General features: G+C 42.8%; 2 protein-coding genes and 1 long non-coding RNA gene across 4 annotated transcripts in view; 2 read left to right on the top strand and 1 right to left on the bottom strand.

The window, feature by feature from the left end:
* The window catches only part of NHS (NHS actin remodeling regulator), a 265,444-nt gene extending 261,045 nt beyond the window's left edge, over positions 1-4,399 (top strand). The window contains exons 9-10 of one of the 2 annotated variants that reach the window (XM_075521750.1): positions 227-596; positions 3,567-4,399. In XM_075521750.1, the coding sequence (XP_075377865.1) occupies positions 227-596; positions 3,567-3,596 (400 nt within the window). In that variant the 3' untranslated portion in view covers positions 3,597-4,399. Of the gene's footprint in view, positions 1-226; positions 2,960-3,566 lie in introns of those variants that run through there. The other variant, XM_075521742.1, reaches the window with a different exon arrangement.
* Positions 821-3,574, bottom strand: LOC142419128 (uncharacterized). Its single transcript, XR_012778482.1, has 3 exons — positions 2,928-3,574; positions 1,054-1,246; positions 821-924 (listed from the first exon to the last, which is right to left on the bottom strand). It is a non-coding gene; the product is annotated as an uncharacterized LOC142419128 (long non-coding RNA).
* Positions 4,400-11,009: 6,610 nt separating the features above from the next.
* The window catches only part of BEND2 (BEN domain containing 2), a 34,609-nt gene continuing 25,828 nt past the window's right edge, over positions 11,010-19,790 (top strand). The window contains exons 1-3 of the mRNA XM_075495459.1: positions 11,010-11,017; positions 11,429-11,622; positions 18,574-18,720. Coding sequence (XP_075351574.1) covers positions 11,010-11,017; positions 11,429-11,622; positions 18,574-18,720 — 349 coding nt within the window. The remainder of the gene's footprint in view (positions 11,018-11,428; positions 11,623-18,573; positions 18,721-19,790) is intronic.

The raw sequence follows: 19,790 nt of genomic DNA, 5'->3' as shown, positions 1-19,790 counted from the left end.
TGGGTGAGGCTGAAAGGGACTCTGTGGCTCAGTGCCTCATTCATTGCACAAGAGCTATCACGGCTTAAAGTGCCATCAGTCACTGCTAGCCTCCCATGTTTGACAGAGGGATTACAAAAACTCTAGCTAATATGAAAGCACGGTCAATCTGTGAAACTCCAGACCAGCATTAAGTGTTATTCTACCAAAATAATGTATGAAGGAGTGTTCCTTTGTGTTTTTACAGATCAAAAAGGAAAGTTCTCGGGAGAAAGGATTCTGGAGACCTTTCCATAAGAAACAGATTGAGAGCTTCGTCTGGGACTAGCAGCCAGCCCCCCACCAGCAGCACGCTGCCTGCCAGCAACCTGCCACCGGCCGGCAGTGTGGGCACTCCCATCAGCAGTCAGAGGTCCCCCGGGCTCATATACAGGAATGCCAAAAAGTCCAACACATCCAATGAGGAGTTTAAACTACTGCTCCTTAAAAAGGGCAGCCGATCTGATTCCAGCTACAGGATGTCCGCCACAGAAATTCTGAAAAGTCCTATTTTGCCCAAGTCTCCTGGAGAGCTGACGGCGGATGCCCCTCAAAGCTTAGAGGAGTCTCCCCCTGCGGTGAGCCCCGATGCATTGTCCCCGCTCTCCCCCTGCTCCCCCAGGGTCAACGCAGAAGGATTCTCCTCCAAGAGCTTTCCCATGTCAGCGTCTTCGAGAGTGGGGCGCTCCCGGGCACCTCCAGCAGCCAGCAGCAGCCGGTACAGCGTGCGCTGCAGGCTGTACAACACGCCGATGCAGGCCATCTCTGAAGGAGAGACGGAGAACTCGGACGGCAGCCCCCATGATGATCGGTCTTCTCAGAGCTCAACGTAGGCTGCATGGGCACCAGGGCCAGGCTGCTGACACCACTCGGGCTCTGTAAGGGTGTGAATATAAAAGGCCAACGCTGTAGCAGTCAAAAAAAAAAAAAAAGAAAAGAAAAAAATTGCAGGGCAATATCAATGCTTAAATGTGTTTGTGTTTGTAAGATGCTGGGGAAACAGAGGACTACAGCTGTAGCTATTTATTACGTTACATTTTCTAAAAGGAGGAAGATACACTATGTCTGTTCTGTTTTCTTTTGGCTTCATTTGGTTTATCCCACTCTCATTTCTGTTGTCACTGTAGATTTCAAAGCTATACATTTTCCATAGAGTTAAAAGTGACTTTGGGTTTTTTTTTTCCAGAAGCTGCCCATCTAGAAACAAATCCCTCACTGTAGTGCTTCCCTAGGGAGAAAAAAAAAAAAGCTCTTGAGGGTTGGTATTTTTCTACACTAAAATGAGTTGAAACAAAATTTAGAAGAAATTAACAAAACATATGTAAATACCATATTTTTGATAAAAATTTGTAAATAGAATTATCAAAAAGTGGACACGGCAAACGATTTACTGCATAACAACTTTGTTTATAGAAGACAAAAGAAGTCAAATGTAATAACTGTATTCTGTGAATACCATTTTCATATCAAACATAAAAAATTCACATGGCCACCGATAACCACTTTCAGTGCAACAAGCCTGAAGAATGACATTGAGCAGTGGAAAGGAGGAATTCTCCGCCTTAGCTAAGGAAATGGAAAGGCTGACTGCGATGGGATTAAAGTAACCATTTGTCTTTCTAAGGCAGCTCCGAAGAAGCTAACTGGAAAGCGCAGCTGGGAGGGTTACTGTGAGGATCAGTGGGGAAGGCGAGCATGCTTCCGACAGAACAAAGTCGTGTCTGATGCAAAGCCCCAAAGGGTCCCATCCCACAGCCTCCCCTGGGCCTTTATTCTAGCAGGGATCGCTTCAGAGAGGAGAGATGCAAGAAGAAATAGTACTTAACTGTCATATTCCTATTAGGCTATTGGGATACATAACACGGTCATAACCTGGTAACTATAATCTTTAAACACAATTAGTTTCTGGTTCGTAAAGGAAACAAATAAATTATAAGCATGCAAGAAGCGCTTTCGATTTATCAGTAAATATCCGCGATGAGTTTTCAGTGAAGCTTTCTCTTTGTGCTGATGAGATTCATGCTACCTAAATATTTACAAAAATGACACTGTGAAAACGTAGCTGGGAAATAGGTATGTGTATGCATTATTTATATTCATTGCTGAGCTGGGAAGGGGAAAGCTCTGGTTCATTGTGCCAGCCACATACAGTTGGGATCTTGTCTGGGTTTACCAGAAATGCGGAACAGGGTGGGGGACTGGGGTGGGGTGGGAAAGGAGACAAATCAAAGCAGCTGCTTTGGTACAAATGAAGGCAGGGAAATAAAAGCTGAATTACTTGAAGTTACTTGAATTTTCTCGTCTTAAAACTGCAAGAACGTGTACTTTTAAAACTTAACCTGTGAGTCGCTTTATACTTTTAATTTTTAAGCAGAATAAAACCAACAGGCCTGATTCTCCTTTGGGCCACCACTGTTTCCATCGATGTAGCCCCGTCCGTGCTACTCGGAGAAGAAGGCCCTCTTTGTCCAAAATTGATGCAGTTGGTGTTGGTTGCCGTAGGATATGATTTGGAGTAGAGGAAAGGTTAGTGCAGAGACAATAGTGCGAGGAGGAATGTGGTGTGCAGTAGGACAGGTCGAGTAGGATGGCAGAAAGAGCGTACTTTGGTACTGAAGAAATCAACTAAAAGCTGCCTTTAAGCATAAGTACAGGATAGGGAAGCGGGATGTGTGAAATGGGTTTTTACTAGTTTTTTTGCTTTTAATCATGTAAACATAAAGCTGAGAGTTTTTAAAAGCGGGCAGAGCATATTTTAAAGAGGACGGTTCTACCTATAACTGTTACGATTTAAAGAGTCTAAGCAAGTCAGAATGGTTTAACAAATCCCGAATGTTATTCCCCATAAGGTTCACATCTGATTTCGTCTAGCGCTTACCACAAGAAATACATTATTCAGGGTTTCCTACCGTCCTCCTGTGTAGTCTGGTTGCGTGCAGTGTGCCAGGTGGAGTCGCTGTGCATGTGGTACGTGCGTTGGGAAGAGGGGTGGTCCGTCAGCTGAAGGGCTGCAAATTCGGGAAGTCTAAATAATCTAGAAGTCTAAAAGAGTTTTCAACAAGGTAATGGGAGCAAGGTTTTGGAAACAAAAGGCTAATCACAGTAGTAGCTTAGTTAAGAAAATAAGCCTGAACACAAGTGAAGTGAATGAATGAGAATGTTTTAGAGGAAACGTTTAGCATATAACAAACCACTTTCTGGAGGACATGAGTAAAGGAAGTTGAGATATTGGGCAGAAAATCCTTAGTTTGTCATCTTCACTCATTTTCCTTAAAAATTTTACCAGGAGCACTTTTACAACGTAGTCCTAACTTGTAATAGTCCTGAGTTAAATAGTCATTCAAAACTGTAAAGAGAATACAGCTGAATTGACTTTGATGATATCACTTTTTACTACCAATCAATAATTTCATAGAGACCATAAATAAATATGTGTACACTAAAAAAATTTTTTTTTACTGAAACGGTGAGGCAATACTTCACGTACAAAACGGCCACAGAATAATCCCATTAAAATATAGTCTTACTTCTTTTGTTTAATTTCCTAGCTTATATTTAGCAGATTGAAACCCAAATAAAGAGAGATTCTAAATCCACTACGAAGAAAAGAGTCCGTAACAAACGTGGGAGTCAGAGGAAAACGAATGGCGGGGACCCCCGCCGTAGTGTTGCAGGCGTGCCGTAAAGGCACCGGAGGACAAGCCGTAGAGCGAAGGGAACATCACTCACCTCTTGAGACAGGGTACAGTGCCTGCATCAGGTAACCGCTGAACCGTCATTTCAACCTACTGTGCCGTTGTTTGCACTGATGCTATGGGAACGATTTCTGAAGTTATACAGCTGTGTGTTCTGAAAAATAACATTTTCGCCCTTTTCTTTTTTCTCTTTTTTTTTTGTTCTTGTTGTGGCAGCATAGAGGGGACATGGAATAGTTGTAGCAAATAAAGCATATGTTTGCTTTTGCCAAAGGTCAGTGATTGAGTGCATTTGCTGCAATGGTGGCAGATAGAGAAATACTGTAGGTTATGACTTAAAGAATTAAAAAAAAAAATTAAGAAGGTTACAGTGTAACTATTTTGGTACTAGCACCAGTTCATGCTGGCAGAAAAGACAATGGTTTATGGACTTGCATCCATTTTGTATTTTTGTAATATTTGTAAATACAAACTTTTTAAATTGTTGCAAAGATGGTTTCTTTTGTAAAATGTTTTCAAAGTTTACATTAAATCCAAGCCTTTGTATATTTTAGAGCTGTGCAACACTTTAAGTCTTGTATTTATTTTTAGTAAAAACGGTGACAGTTTCATTGTGAACCCCTCTCAAAAAATGTGTCGGAAAAGTTTGATTACCTAGAAAGTGTGTATAGAAACTGCAAATAAACGTGACTGCAATTAAATCACGCCTTCTTTTTACTTTCTTGTCATGAAATGTGAAGTCTAATCTACAGACTACAGGTATGCTATTTCCAAAGGTAAGTCTCAGCGCATTACACATTTCAAACCATTTAATCGTGTTTTCTCTTCAACTTAATTTTTTTTATAAAATGAGTAAGGGGAAATCTGTATCCAAACTGTCATTGACTTTAAGTGGAGTTTTCCCCACAAGTACAATTTTGCCAGAATATAAACCCTGCTGAATTTGCCCCAGGTCTTTTTTACACGTAAGAAAAAGGTAAGAGAAGGGAAGCTGGGGTGAATAATAGTGGGAAGACCGCTACTTTATCTTCAGCTGGAAAACAAAACAAATTGCAACGCTTCAGACCCAAGGCATAGAGGCATAGAGAATCCAGTGACTGAATCTTATCAGATAAAGCAAGCCGTGGGCTAAAGGGCAGGCCATAAATTATGAACACAAACTTAGAAGTGCAAACACTACTTTGTTTTAAAACAGTTTGGTTACCAGGAGGTTGAGAAGTCAGGACATGGAAGCTAAGTGGTTTAAATGATAGCCCCTGCATGTCTCTTCGAAAATTGCATACCTGCAGGAAACAGGGAGGGGAAGATGCGCATCTGAAACTTTGGTTTCAGCTGTCATTTTGTCAGTAGCTTTGCGACACTGTACTTGGTATTTAAAAAATGCATATGGAAAAAAAAGCTGAAACGCGCAGCTCTGGTGCCTTAGAGTGAGTGGAAAAAATCAGCTTTGGGGAATGCTGCTGGGCTGCCTGCAATCATGCTTTGCAAGGTTATGAGGATTGCCCTGATGGCTGTGGTTCTAGAGTAGTCTCCAAATGGGAATCAGTTTGCATTTGTTTTAACCAGATGGTCAAGCAGTTAATGATTACGTCGATCATTTCCTGTTGGATTGTGTGCCTTTCCCAATCCAGAAATACAGATAAGCAAGATCTGTAGGAAGAGCTTAGCCCGTAGAGGCAGGCACAAGCTGGTTTTCATCTGCCCACTGTACGCCTGTGTATTTTTTTCATGCTCAGTGGAAGAGAAGATGAAACATTAGACTATGTAAAACATACCCATTGATTTTTTATATATACAAAGTGAAATCATTGTAACTATTTACAACATATGTGAAGACAGTGACTTTGATAAGTCTGTAAAATCCAGATTTCAGCCTGTACCTTTGGGTATGTGTACATGGCATACCACTGTCAGCCCCATTCAGAGATAATATAAACTAGATACTATAAGTAGTATCACTATGTATACAAGCGCTTCTCCAGTTGTACTATCCTGCTTCTCGGCAAAGCATCCCACCATGCTGTGTAGATATATATAAGGAATATATATATTTTGTATATATATAATATATATAACTATGCATGGGAAGAGTTACAGGTTTTGGGGGGTTTTTTTGGAGGATAATAAAGCACATGGGTGTTAAAACTTAGATGCCACATTGAAAATGTTAGCACCTTCTCCCCAGAGTGGAATTCAACCCCTACTCAACAAATCTTCCTATACACTCTCCCTGTACATTTTTCCTATAGTGTTCTCAGAGACTTGGCAACTCAGGCCACACATGCAACATGGCGGCGTCCCCCTTGCGCCAGCAAGCATGAGGCATGTCTTAATTTTCATCTCTTGCTGGAGCTTTTACTGGACTTAACTTAAAAAGAGAGGCATTGATCCACAACAGAGGTAACAATCCTAGTACTGATTTCTACACGCGTTTCTATGGGCACTTACTTGACAGACTTTGTTTTCCATAAACATATTTTTGGTTGCATTAATTATATTTCCCTCCTTTAATTGTCTACTTTGTGACAGAAGTGTGTATTAACTGTTCTGATAGCTTCCTGGGATTAAAGTCAGGCTGACGGGTTTTTCATTACGCGGCTTGTCCCATTTGTATTTTCAGCTACTGCCACGTTAGCATTCTCCTGAAACTTTTCTAGTGCCCAACATTATTGGTCATAAGAATCCTTCAATGGGTTCTCCTAACTTCTTCAGTGCAAGTTATCCAGCTCTGCTGACCGAAGATGTCTGTCTTTAATTACTTCAGTATGAATGGAAGAGGTTTCACATCATATCACCTGTACTCCTCAAAGAGAAAACTGAGGAAATATATTCATAAGGAATCCATATCCTCCAACATAGGCTCAAGGTCAGGACAACAGAACACGTAAGCAGCTAAAAACAGTCTTTCCCACTAGATACGCTTGCATTGCTATTTAAACTTCCCCAGAGTTGGAAAATCAGAAAACCACTCTGAATGTTAAGGGAAATGTATCCTATAACAGATGTCAGCATTCTCAGTGAATTTTACTGTTGTCTTAGAAGATAAATTAAAAGGCTGTGCAAAACAGCGATGGTAGTAACAGCATCATGGATAGGAGTGGTAGCTCTCACGCACTTTCACTCTAAAAAGGTTGCTGCCAATTTTATTTTTTTGACAGAAGATTATCAAGCTCTGACATGAATACCTCTTACTATTGCCATTTCACAAAAAGGCTGCAAACCATAAGCTATTCCTGTCAGGAAACAACTGCCCCTACATCTCCCTTTTTAGTTCACTGGCATCTTCAGCTGGCCATCTCAGTCCCAAAAGAAGAATAACAAAGGCCAAGGAAATGACATTTCTTGATCAACTCATAGGTTAATTCAGACTGTTCATCCATATTACAGCAACATTCTCCACACCTAGCAGTGAGGTACTAATGAGGCAGAAAAATAAGCCTTTTTGCTAATGGCACCTGAACAAACAACAGAAGCCTTGCCCTCTAGTAACAGTTTTGCAATAGTTTTGATTTAACGTTAGGCTGCTTTTTTTAATATGACTCAAAAAACACACAATCATCCAATGAGTTTTCTGTGGAAATTCACACTATGGTTTTCACTGAGACTGAGAAAATTAAGTAACATGACTGAACCTGTGGCTTGGCTAGTCTGTTAAGGAGTCACACTGAATCTAGGTCAGGTGGCTCAGTTCTGTTACAAGCCTCCAAAGCTGAAAAAATAAATCATCAGATAAAAACATTTGTATGAGTAAAGGCCATTCAAAATCTGTAAGAACATGGCATTCAGTTCCTAAGCTTGTTCCTAAGCTAACTTCCTAAATAAGCAAGTTAATTTATATATTTAAAAGGCTGGCACAGGACTATTATATTATTAGTAGTATTTAGTGTTCATCCTTTAATGTTATCCTTTTAAAAAGTACCTCCTTTTGGTATTCATTAAAGGCTTGCTCAGCAGCAGTCAGACACCCCTTACATAGTTTCTTTATTATGGGTAATGAAAACAAATGGTTTTATGACCACTTAAGAACGGTAGAGCCTCAAAAATGAATCCTCTAGTTTGGGCTTCACACTTTCACTGTTTTCTTGGGTTTGGTAGATAATTTAAGAGCTGACCCAAAGCAAAGAGAATGAAATATAGACCATACCCTCTAAGTACTGATGCCTAACCATATTATCCTAATACTGTGATCTGTTTCTGTGCATTTCACTTTGCCAAGCCAGCCAAACCATCAAACAAAACCTGATAATGTAAATTTAGGCTGTAATTTCTGTTACTTTCCTCAACTCAATGCACAAAACACGTTTTGGGATCTATGAAGGCCAGTGTGTAACTAGAGTTAGTCCACAACTTCACTTGTCATTTGAAATGTCCAACACTACAAAATACCAAATTTCAAACCCAAAATGAAGACATTACAGAAACAGAAAAAGTAGGTAAACATATTTTTATTTTATTGGATCCAATAACCATAAGTACCAGGAAAGATGGCCAACAAATTAATTTCAGGAAATTTCTAGTGAAAACTGATCCAAGAAAAAGAAATTCTTTGTAGATCAGGTTTTCTCAATCTTTCTGAAACTATGATTCTGCATTCAAATGCATTAACTGTTAGCTGACTACCTTCCCTGAACCTCCTGCCTACCTCCACTTCCTTCAGTTTTCTTTTCAAATCCGTCCTGCCTTCTACATGATTAGTAAACCACTGAAAGAATATTTGTAGAAATACAGAGGAATGCCCACCACTTTATATCTTCAAGACAAAACTTTCTAAAACAGCATGCTGTAACTCAGAACAGAGATATTACGGCCTCTAGTTTATCAGATCGTCCCTTTTCATTTAGCTTCCCTGAAGACTGTACTCCTCTTAGCCTGACCTTAAATACCTTTCTTCCCTTAGCTCCTCCAAATACCATTGCCCCACAAGACTATGGAAATCAGATATCCAACAAAATTTTCAATCTGTTTCCTTTCAAACCCAACATTTGTTTATCCTTGCCCCGAGTACTTCCTTTCCACAGTCGGCAGTATCCCCTGTCCCTCGCTCCCGTACTTCACTTCGTCTGTGTCTTGGTACCCCATTCAGCCTCTGTGGCCTCCCAAGACCTACCTGTTCACAAATCATTCTTTTCAGGGACTGCTTCCTTACATCTATACAAAATGTTGCCCTATCATAAAAAAGTTCCTCTCTTTCTACAGAAAAAAATAAACGGAAGATAAAAGCTGATTTTGAATACAGCATTGTTGGCTGGGCTCCCTATTACTCAGGCATTCTCCCATCACCTCAAGCTTTATAGGAAAGTAAAACTCTTAGCTTACTCAACGCTCTTTCAGCCCAGTACTTTATCTGGAAAGCATCAGAAAATTCTGTTGTGTTTTGGTGAAGAAACTTGTGCAAGAAACTGGATGTACTGCACTGATTCGGTTCAAGATAGGGCTTGTAGATGCTGGTCTACCATCTCGCTATCTACATCAAGGAGAGAAAAGGCTTTTAAAACCTGCTACAGATCAGAAAATGATAAAGGAAGCATTGACTCAGCCTGCCCAGTAGTTGGCCCTGGATCCCAGTCTTCCCAGTTGCTGGCACATACGAGTCCCTGAGGCCGCAGCCCCACTGCAGTTGCTGTAACAGACTATCTCAGCCCCCCACCCCCCCAGACATGCAGAGCTGGCTGGGACCCCCCCGGTCCCCAGTAGCCATCCCCCCCCATGGCTGCATCCTTAGAGACACAGAGCCACTCACAGACCCAGTGTTGTCCAGGGCACCCCCATCCCCCAGTAGCCACCACCCTTTGGTCTTGCTCTTAGACACACACATGCCCCCCTCAGCCCTTGAGACCCCCCAGACCTGCTGGTCTCTCCAGCAGCTGGCCAGGACTCCCCTGGTCCCCAGTAGCTGACTCCCCCGTGGTCTCACCCTTAGCGGCACCCCTGGCTCCCAGGCCACTTCACTTACGGGCTGGACAGTCCAGCTTGACCTTCATTAGTGCTCGCACATCTGCACTCGCTCCAGTTGCTGCACCACGGGCACACAGGCCCTCAGACACGTGGTCGGACTCTCGTTGCTGCACTCAGACCCCCATACACACACACGTGCACAGAACAGAGAACTCTCACCCTAGGAAAAAGCTAGAAAGAAATTTAAGATGACGCCATGCTTGTTCCTCCCCAATTCACCTCAATCCATCCCTTTCCCTGCTTTCGGTTTCTCCCCTAAACATCTCATAGTAAGTCCTGTGCAATCCTGAAATGCTCTTCCCCCATAATGTGCCCCATACCCCCAGGCAACAACCCCCCCCTCAGTCCGAAAGGTGCTAAAGCACCTTTTGATGAGTTTCACTCATTTCACTACTGCTCATTTCACTAGTTTCACTAAATGCTAAACTCATTTGATGGGTTTCATGCCTGGACGCTGGGCACGAGACTCTGCTGGGGCAGCCCCGGGAGGGGCCTGGACAGGGTGTTTGTTCCTCTGAGTCCTTAATTTAGGTTTCCTGCCTGCCTTTGTGCCCCTGGGCTCCTCTGGGCTTGTGGAGATGGGCCTCTGATGGGCTGATTGCCCCTGGCGTGGGCCTGGGAGTAGCCGGTACAGGGTGTGAATTGGGCTCCCCCTGCCATTGTCTCTCCTGCTTCTTTGTGGGTGTGCAGACCAGCTTCTAGTGAGGGAATATTAGGTTATGCAATAAAAGATACAACCATCCTCTCTCCTTGCGCAGCACTTCCCAGACATCTCTTTCACCTCCTGGTAGGGCTCTTGGCTGGACCTGCAGGGATTGCTCTTCTGTTGCTTTGCTTTAGTGTCTCCATGGTGCTGCTGAGCTGGGCTTTGGTCCTGCAGGCTGTCGTAGGGCACTTTGTTGCCCCAGACCACAAGCAGATCAGGTCGCATCACCATCCTGGATCTTCTTCCAATCCCTCCCCAAACATATTCCCCCAGAGATATCCCTGTGCTTCCAGAGGGGAGTGTGAGCACACCCAGGGCATGTCTGGACAGGGTGTCCTGGCCCTGCCGACCCCCTTATCCCCAGTCCTGAATTAAAAAAAAGGGGGTTGGCGTATAGAGACAAAGGAGGCAGTGGTAAGGCAAAAAGCACAAAATTGTTAATATAGGTAGGTGAGGCTGATATGTCTACATTTCGTCCCTCCCAAAGGCCCAGACTGTTCCTGCATGAACTGGGGCCCTAACACCTGACTTTGTACAGCTCCATGAAGACAAACTTTTGCAGCCTTTAATACCACTCTGTACCTGGATTTCTCCTATTACAGCAAGTGGTTTGTGAAGAACCAAAACCACATCTGATGGCGTGGTAAGATAACCAGACATTACTGTATGCTGAAACCTGGGGCTAGGGATGGCATGCACAAGAGGCTCTGCAGTTTGAGAACCGCAGAGGCTGGACCTGAAGTTACCCACGGCTTTGCCCTCCCGCAGAGACTCGCAGAGCATCTCGGCAGCCCTCCATCCTCCTGGGGACAGAGGAGCCTGCATGAAACCGAGCCCGCTGCCCTCGGCCAGGCCTCGGCTAGCAGGGAGCGTGGCAGTGCCACGGAACCAAGACGAGCACAGAGAAAGCCGGGGCACTTTCCCTAACGCGAGAGCCGGCGCCCGGCATCACACCTCTGCCGCCGAGGTCGAGGCGGCGGCCCGGGACGCGGGCGGGCGGGCGGCTGAGGGAGAGGGCGGCACCGCCCCCGCTCCCCTGGCTCCCGTTTGCCAGGCGCGCCCCCGTGCCCAGCGCGCAGCCGCACTGGTTCAAAACAGTTTGTTGCTCACGTCGGAGAAGCCGCTTCCGTTTCCAACGCCGCATTCCGGCCACACCTGCCTGTGCCGGAGCCGCGGCTCGCTCCGCCGCCCTACCCGCCCGAGAAGGACCCCGCGCTCTGCCGCCCCAGCAAGCCATGTCCGCCGAGGGTAAGGCTCCCGGCCGCCCCCGCCCTGCCGCTCCCCCGAGGGAGGGGAGACGGGACGCGGAGAGCCGCCGGAACGCTGAGAACGCTCCCTCATCGTTCGCAACAGCCCCAACGCTCTCTGCCGAGCCGGCCAAGCCACGCCCACCGCGCCCGCCGCTATTCGCCGGTTCCGGCGGGGCGAGCCGCCGCCATTGGCTTCCGCTACTGCCCGTCGCCGCCGCGTCAGTGGCGGTGGGGGCTCGCGGCGCGGAGGGCGCGCGGGCGGGCGCTTGGAGGTGCTGTGCGGGGTGGGGGTGGCGGGGCAACGGCTTCTGCGCGCGGCGCGGAGCCGGCGGGCGGGCGCGGGGGGCCGAGGGTCCCCGCGGGCGGGCAAGGGGTGCTGCGCTTCCCCTTCTGGGCGCTCGGGGCCGGGCGTACGTGCCCCGGCGGGCTCCCGGGTTGTCCGCGGCGCTCGGGTTTTCCCCGGGGACGCGCATTCCCGAGGCGCTCCTGCAGCGTCAGTCCTTCCGCAGCTGAGCCGAGGGCAGAGGGGAGCCGTGCGAGAGGCCCGAGGTGCGACCGTGGGTGGCTGTGCTGCGGTAGAGCTGGGAGCAGGACTCTCTCAGGGAAGTTACTGCTCAGAAGAAGTAATGTGGCCCTGCCACAGCTTGATTACCTCTGGTGTGGGGCCAGCGGGATTTGTGTGGTGTGTGGTGGAGGAAGCTTTCGCTATCCTTAGTCTTGCAGTGGTGGGTGAGCGTAGTGGCAAAATGTTGGGGAGACTTTGCTGTGGAACAGAGGTGTCTCGGCCCTGGCAGGTCCCCGAGTGCTGCAGTTACTCAGATACAAAACCTGAGTACCAGCAGAGATGAGTAATGCTCCTAAAGTGAGATGCCTGACCTAATGATCTTTCCATTTGAAGACATAATGCATAGTGCAACTTCTGTGTCTTAGAGGTATATGGGCTTCATTTACTTAGGATCAAAGCAGGTATATTTCTGTCAGTTATATGCTTCACCTTGCCCTTCCAAGGAGTAATGTTATACAGTCTCACATCAGTTTAAACTCATTTAGCTTGTCATTGCTGTTACAGACCTCTACCCTCTCAAGAGGTTCCAGTTGTCACTTGCTCAGATGCCCGATTTCCTTGTGTTCCCTGAACTTTATGGTTCAGAGAGCTTTTCTGGCTAAAAAATAGTTTTATTTTTGGTGTGGTTAGGCTTCAGCCAGTTCACTGTGCCATTATACAACTGTCAGCATGAAGTAAAGGGGTAGGATTGAGATCTAGGAGGGTGGGAGCATAGCAATCCTGATATACTCCTGATTAAGCAAACATGCAGGGGAATGTGTTCCGTGTCTGTTCCTTCTCCTTTGTCCTCAATTTTTTGGTCTCTTGATTGGCTTTGTCTGTAACTCGGTACTCTTAAATATTAAGACCGTTCTAAATTCCTTGGCAATAGAAAAGATGTGCCATTAATAATACTCCTCAGTCAAAAGGTGCAGTATGAGCTCAAATCTTATTAAACATCAGAGGCCTCTCTGTGAGATTTGTTTTACCTTGAGTTTTGATCTTATTAGCACCTCAGTAATCCAAATATGAGACCTAAAGCCACTGGAAATCTGGCTTCATTATTCTGCTTCTCACCGTAGTAACTGGTATTTGTATTTGCTCAATATACAATCCCATTGTCTTAATCTGTTGCAAATTTCAGTCACGCAAATTTTGAGTACAGCATTCTAAATTAACTATTGTTTCAGTGTTCAGAGACTGTTGATAAGTGTTTTGTCTCTGGTAGAGTATTCTGGTGTCTCTGATCTGTGACAACCTATCTAGATGAAGGACAAAATTATCAGAAGTGTGCTGAATTCAAGGATGCAACTTGGAGGTGGATGGTACCCAATTTTTCTGAGTGCAGTATTTAAGCATCTCTATAAAATCTAGTTTGTCTTACGCATAGCTTTCATGGCTCTCTGTTGCACCTGGGAGTATAAAGATCATGTTTGTAGAAATACAGTGATGTGTCTAACTGAACTCTTAGAAAATGAAGAAAAAACACTGGATTCCTGTGAAAAGTTTGACTTCGTTTTAGTGATTTTGCTAGCAGCCCCCAGGAACTCTGTAGTAGAGGTTGGGATAGGATTTAGTATTACTCAGTGCTTTCAGCTCTCTCATCCGCCTTCCTTTCATACCTCATGATTGCCTACGTTTCTGTTTCCGCAATAAGCGAGAGCATTCATCAGGTAATGCCTGACTCAGTAGGAGTCCTTCCTTATCCCACTGGCTTATGTGGTGTATTTCATTAGTAACGTACTTGGGGAAAGAAAAGTAGTCTGTCAGCTTGTCTTCAGACTTCAGCTGATGCATCAGATCTGGCTGTATTTCTGTGCCCATAGGTTTGATTATCATAGTATGCAGAAATGTGCTTAAAACTCTGTTACATCTGCAATGAGATTGAGTTAATATGCAAATGATTACTTGAAGCTGGGATGGGATGGTACTACCGCTGAAAGGCATCATGACGCTGGTGTCCCTGTGCTCACCCTTGTGTTAGTTCCTTTTTTGTGTGTGTTAGCATAAGTGTCAGGCCATAAATAGAGCAGGATCTAGTTGTGTGCCAAGTTAATGCTAGCTGGCTCTCCTTTTGTGACTTAGTTTCAACCCATGTAAGTTCCTTGATATATCTTTTATTTGTTTGGGTAGGGTTGCTTTGCTTGATTTGCTTTGGTATGTAATTCGTAGTTGATACAGAGTTTTTTGGGCTTTTATGTTTGTCTTTTCTTTTTAACTCTGGCTTTGAAAAAGTTCACATTTGGTTTTCGTTTTTTGTTTTTGTGGGCGTGTTTTGTTTGTTTTTAGTATTTCTTGATGTTTAATATCAACATCTTTCCATCTCTAATTATTTTGGTGGTCTGTCCATGCACGCCCCCCCCCAATTTTCTTTATGTTGCAGTTTGGTTCTATTCATCTTTCATTATTATGTTTCACATTTTTCTTCTGTTTTCAGCTCTTTTTCACTAAAACCTATACTACTATACTTTTTGGGATAGGTGACCAAGTCATAGTAAAAAGATAAGCAGTCATTTGATTGCTGGAGTATGTTGATAAAATGACAGTTTCCAAAGAAGAGAGACAATTTTCAAGTCATAATTACTTTTAACTAGATTTCTGTATTGGTTATTGGAAATAAATTCTTTATGATGCTTGGTTTTACTTTGCTGCATAAAAAGCTGTACTTAATATAGTAATGCAACTTCTGATGCAGGGTTAGACACACAGTTGGACATTTTTGCATGTAAATCATTATGAAAGCTGGGCTCAAGTTTAAGTGCCTTTAACTTTCTACAAATACCTGCTACCTGATGACTTTGTGCAGAAGCAAGGAAGAGCTCATGGTGAAAGAATTCTAAATGGTGAACATAAACAGCTTTTAAGTTAAAAAGAGCACCTCCAATCCTGGCTTTCTAATTTGGTCATTTCAGAGCACTGCTCTGTCTACAACTATCTTTCTGTACAATGCATTTTTTTTTTTATAAACCTCTACCTTATATTATAGCATCTCCTACTGCCTTACTGAAAATAATAAGTCATAGTCTATACCATATAACCCAGAGCATGCATTGAGGCTGAGAAGGAAATTAGTTTGGTGATATTTTCTAATTTTAGATGATTGTCAGTTTTCAAACAGAAATTCAGAGTTCTCTTAAACTGATAACTTGTTCCAATGATTGGATAAACCAGCCTATTTAGTAAGTCTTACTATAATGTGTAATTCACTTCACAATAAAAGCCTTATATGAAATATGTATAAACCTAAAATATTTTCTTAATCACACTTTTTTAATTTATCATTTCCTTTCAAGACTTACTGGAAATGTCTAAATATCTATGTCATGATATTTTGTGTCAGTGGAGTTAATTAACACAATGAAGTTATTAACTTGGCACAAGAAATGCAGTTGCATCTTCATTCAGTCACAAGTAAAAAATATCTTGATGGCTTCGTTTTTATTTGGGTTTTTGTCAGGAGAACAAATTAATCACAGAATCTGGCAGTTTGTGGTTTCTACTTGAGAGAGACAGATATGTATTTCATATTGTTTGGTGCTGTATATATGGTATTACTCTGTATTGCTAGCACTTTTAAGAAGCGTCAGAAATAGTTAGAATTGCTTACAGGACTAGGTTGCAGTTTCTTTAGGCTTATGAGCTGGAATTCTTTTGTCACAAGTTTTTGAAGGTGTGAAGGTTGTAGTTGAATGAACGAAGAAGTCCTCACATGTAAGAATGACTACAGTAGTGACATTCAGAGTTGTTTTCCCTTGCCTGAATAAGATATGTATAGGACTGTAAGATGAGAACTACTTCTCCCCTTCCTTTTTTTTTTTTTTGAACTAGCTAATATTTGTTGACAAGTCTTCTAAACAAAATATTTTTGAGCACAGACACTCCCTTGGTGATGAATATAGCCAATCTACAGCAAAGACATGTAAATTTTTCCACTGACTTTAGAGGCAAGACAACTAGAACACGTTAGGAAAAGGAAGAAGTGCTTGGTACAAAGCGGGTGGGTCTACATTTGGAGCAGCTTTCCTTATTGTTGCAGTGACCAGGCATGTTGATAAACCTTCGTGGAAATGGGTCATGTATTCTAATCTCAAAATTTCCTGACTGTCCATGCAAGAGTGCCATTCTGAAGAGGGAGTAATTTCCTTTCCCTGTATGAAAGCAGCCATATTCAGCAATGGGTGATGGAAGTTAAAAGTCCTGGGGATAAGGAGGATCCTGACCACCATCTTAGAGGTTAAAAGTTTTGAGAGACTAGTGCTTGTTGCTGCATTGCTTCTACATCATGGTAGAAATGTGTTGTAATTAATTAGATATTTTTTGGAAGTGAGGTGTTTTCATTTCTGTATTTTCCTGTTTGGTTTATGTTTCTCCTCCAGCTGTGAGTTGCTGTAGCTACAGACTTTGCAAACACTTTCTGCCCAGAGTCCACTGCACTGTTGAAATTCTGATTTTGAAACTTATTTAAGGGCGGGTGGTGGAGGGTATGGAAGACCGACCTCTGCTTTCGGTATCAACCAGTTGTAGAAAGTCTCCTGACGTCTGATCATACTGGCCTTCCTCTAGTCCAGATGGAGCTGCTTTGTCTTTGCTATGTGCCAGTTCCACAGAATTTTCCCTCTTCTGTACCTGTTGCTCTGTCTGCTGTAGATTTGAGCGACATAGTTGCTGGTCAGGTAGGCTTGATGTGCCTGCCTTATTTCCTGTAGGCAAAGTGAGGCATGAGATTTGTGGCAAAGGTTATGAATATACAGGTAAATTCTGTGTGTTGTAGGGTTGCACAGGCAATGTACAACTTGTCACTTCCTCTAGTTAGGGATAGAAAGATGACTGCAGGGCAGCAGAGGCCCAGCTGTAAGTAGGGCATTTGTCAGGTCATACAGTAACCTGGCGTACCGGTTGGGGAAAAAGGCAGAGAGGATTCTGTTCCCATCTGCTTCATTGCAGGTGCACTTTTCCAGACTCTCAGTTAACTCTCTCCCAAAGTAGGTAGAATACTAAATGATTATCAACAAAAAAATTTGTGCCTGTGAGGCAGTTAAGTAATTCAACACAGGCAAGTAACTCATGTTAGCCTGCAATGAACTTCAGTCAGTGAACATCACTGAAGTGGTTTGCCAAAAGCTGTGCCTAAATTAAGTTCATGAGTAGTCCTGTTGTTTACTTCTATACAGCTAATTAAAACTGGCCAAGAACTGTTCTCCGACTTTGAGCCTAAGCAGCATATCCCAGCTCATGTCCGCTCAGCTAAACTCCTTTTTGCAGGGCAACTATGCCCCAACTAGCTTTTTGGCCTCATTTACTACTATAAACATAGCTATTGACTGCATGGCAATTAATGGGTGTTTCTGAACAGACCCTCAATTGGGTGAAGTCTTTCCTAATCTGATGACAGCCAAATGCCAACCCTGCTGTACTGTCCTGGATTGGATGGGAGTACTGGCCAGAGGGAAAACTTTATGACCTGTGGAATTCAGCTTTTTTCCCACCTTTTGGTCTCTTAAGAAATTGGAACAGAGGGAAGAGAGCAGGATTTGGGGTGACTTGTTTGTGTAAGAGTAAAGAACCAGACCACTGTTACACTCATAACAGCCCTGATTCATTCCTGGAGCTCAGTCCATCCTGTGCACTGAACAGGGTAGAGATCCTGTGGAAAATACGGCATGTGTTCATATAGTTAGTGTGTCATTATGCATGTGTGCTGGCTGAATTTAAGTTTTGTTTCCTAACTTTAGTGGTTCACAATATGATTCCTTCCATTAATTTGTTTCATCAAGAATAAATTCTGCTCCCTCCCCTCCCCAAACCACCAGATCTAGCTATAATAGCTATAATACAGTTATTCTGAAATGAGGACATTTTTTCTTGATGCAGTATGTTTAATTGGAAAAAATTTGGTACTGGAGACTTGCCATTCAGTGTTTCTGCACAGCATCTCATTGGGAGCCGATGTTTGGTTTGATATGAATACCAAATATGCAGTTAGGATTTGTAGACTGATTTGTTTCAAGTGTATTAAGCATTCTTTATGAAAGTAAAGTTTCAAACCCAAATTAATAGGTCTTGTCATATGCTTGAATGTAAACAGTGGACTTCTCAGAAGTGCTTGCTACTGGCTTGTAACTGTTCCTGTTGAAGCTGGACACTGTAGGAAGAGTTGTGTACTGAATAGTTTCAGGAATCCTGCCAACTAAGCAATAGTAAGCTGCTTCCTTTCTAGTCCGTGTTAAAACCTCAATGCCTGTGTTTAAAAGTGACTTTGCATTTAGATGCTAAAGTGAAACTGGTTTTAAATTAGCCCGCGGTACAAGTCAGATAATGCTAGACGTGATACAAGCACTACATTGTCATCTGGTACGCAGAATGGTGTCTAGTCTTACCTGTTTCTCTTTCTGCATATGCTAATAGATTATGTATCTGTGAATGTTGAGGATGATGTTGAAGCAGTGATTATTGACCATGGAGAAAATGGGCTGTCCACACAAAGCTGCCTGTCAATGGAACAAAACTCTGAAGTAAACGGTGTTGTTCACCATGTGGCTCAACTTGCCTATGGTAATTACTGTTCATTTTTATTGTGATGCAATAGTTAATAGCTAGTTTTAATGCTGTATGTTCAGTGCTGCGGTCTTGAATGCTTTCTGTATTACCCATATCTTTAAAACATTTTATTAGAAAGCTACTTTCTAGAAAATGCTTGGCAAAGCATTTAAAAAGAGACATTTTTAGTTACTACTTTAGAGGTCTTTATTAATAGTGAACCCACTGAAATATTGTTTTAAAAAGACAGGTTTTTACTTACTTATAAAGTAAGTATACCTAGGAATGAATTAGCAAGCAATCTGGAAAATAAATGTCATGGAAGAACCTAACCCAAAAAATGAGGCTTTTAGATAAGCTGTCCAGTGTAATTTAGTGGGGCACTGGGGATAGTGATGTGCAATGATAGTAAGATAATTGTTTAAGGTGATAAATTATTAGCTGTAAGTCGCCTTTGGTGATTGTCTTTGATCTTAAAATAAATACATGTTAAAATAAATACAATGAATTAAAGTCTCTCAGAAATCTTACCCAATTCTCCATTGGCCCAGACAAAAATCAATGATAGCTGTGACAAGCATTTAGTAAGTCCAGTAGCAGCATTACCAAGTTAGCAAAGAAAATGACTGTAACTAAGTGATGGCACTTACTGGTTTGTTGGTTTTTTTTGTTTGGGGTTTTTTTTTTTTTTTTTTGGCCCGTTGACTTTATAGAGAATCTCATCAGTATTTCTCTTCAGCAGAGTCAAGTTACATCTCTGTTCTAGTGTTGTTAGATGCTTCTGAGAACCTTTAATGGTTTTGGTCTTCTACTTGACAGTAGAGTATACTGTAATTTTTTGCACATTTATGTCTAAAAACATATTTGGGGAAGGAGGATGGTTTGGATGCTTTACTTTGGGTTTTGTCTATGTTTTTTTTTTTTAATAAAAACAAAATAAAAATTCCTGCCCAAGAAACTGTCATAGACAGTTGCTGACTTTGGTTTCAGGACATGAGTAATTATTTCATTATCAACAAAGGAATCACGATGAGTAGGTGGGATTGTTTTTTAAAAGGCAAAAGATGTTTTTGTCATCTTTGGGC

This window comes from Mycteria americana, chromosome 1 (genome assembly GCF_035582795.1).
Source record: "Mycteria americana isolate JAX WOST 10 ecotype Jacksonville Zoo and Gardens chromosome 1, USCA_MyAme_1.0, whole genome shotgun sequence".
Taxonomy (NCBI): Eukaryota; Metazoa; Chordata; class Aves; order Ciconiiformes; family Ciconiidae; genus Mycteria; species Mycteria americana.
The sequence above is the reverse complement of the archived record's forward strand: the minus strand, read 5'-3'. Positions and strand labels throughout refer to the sequence as shown.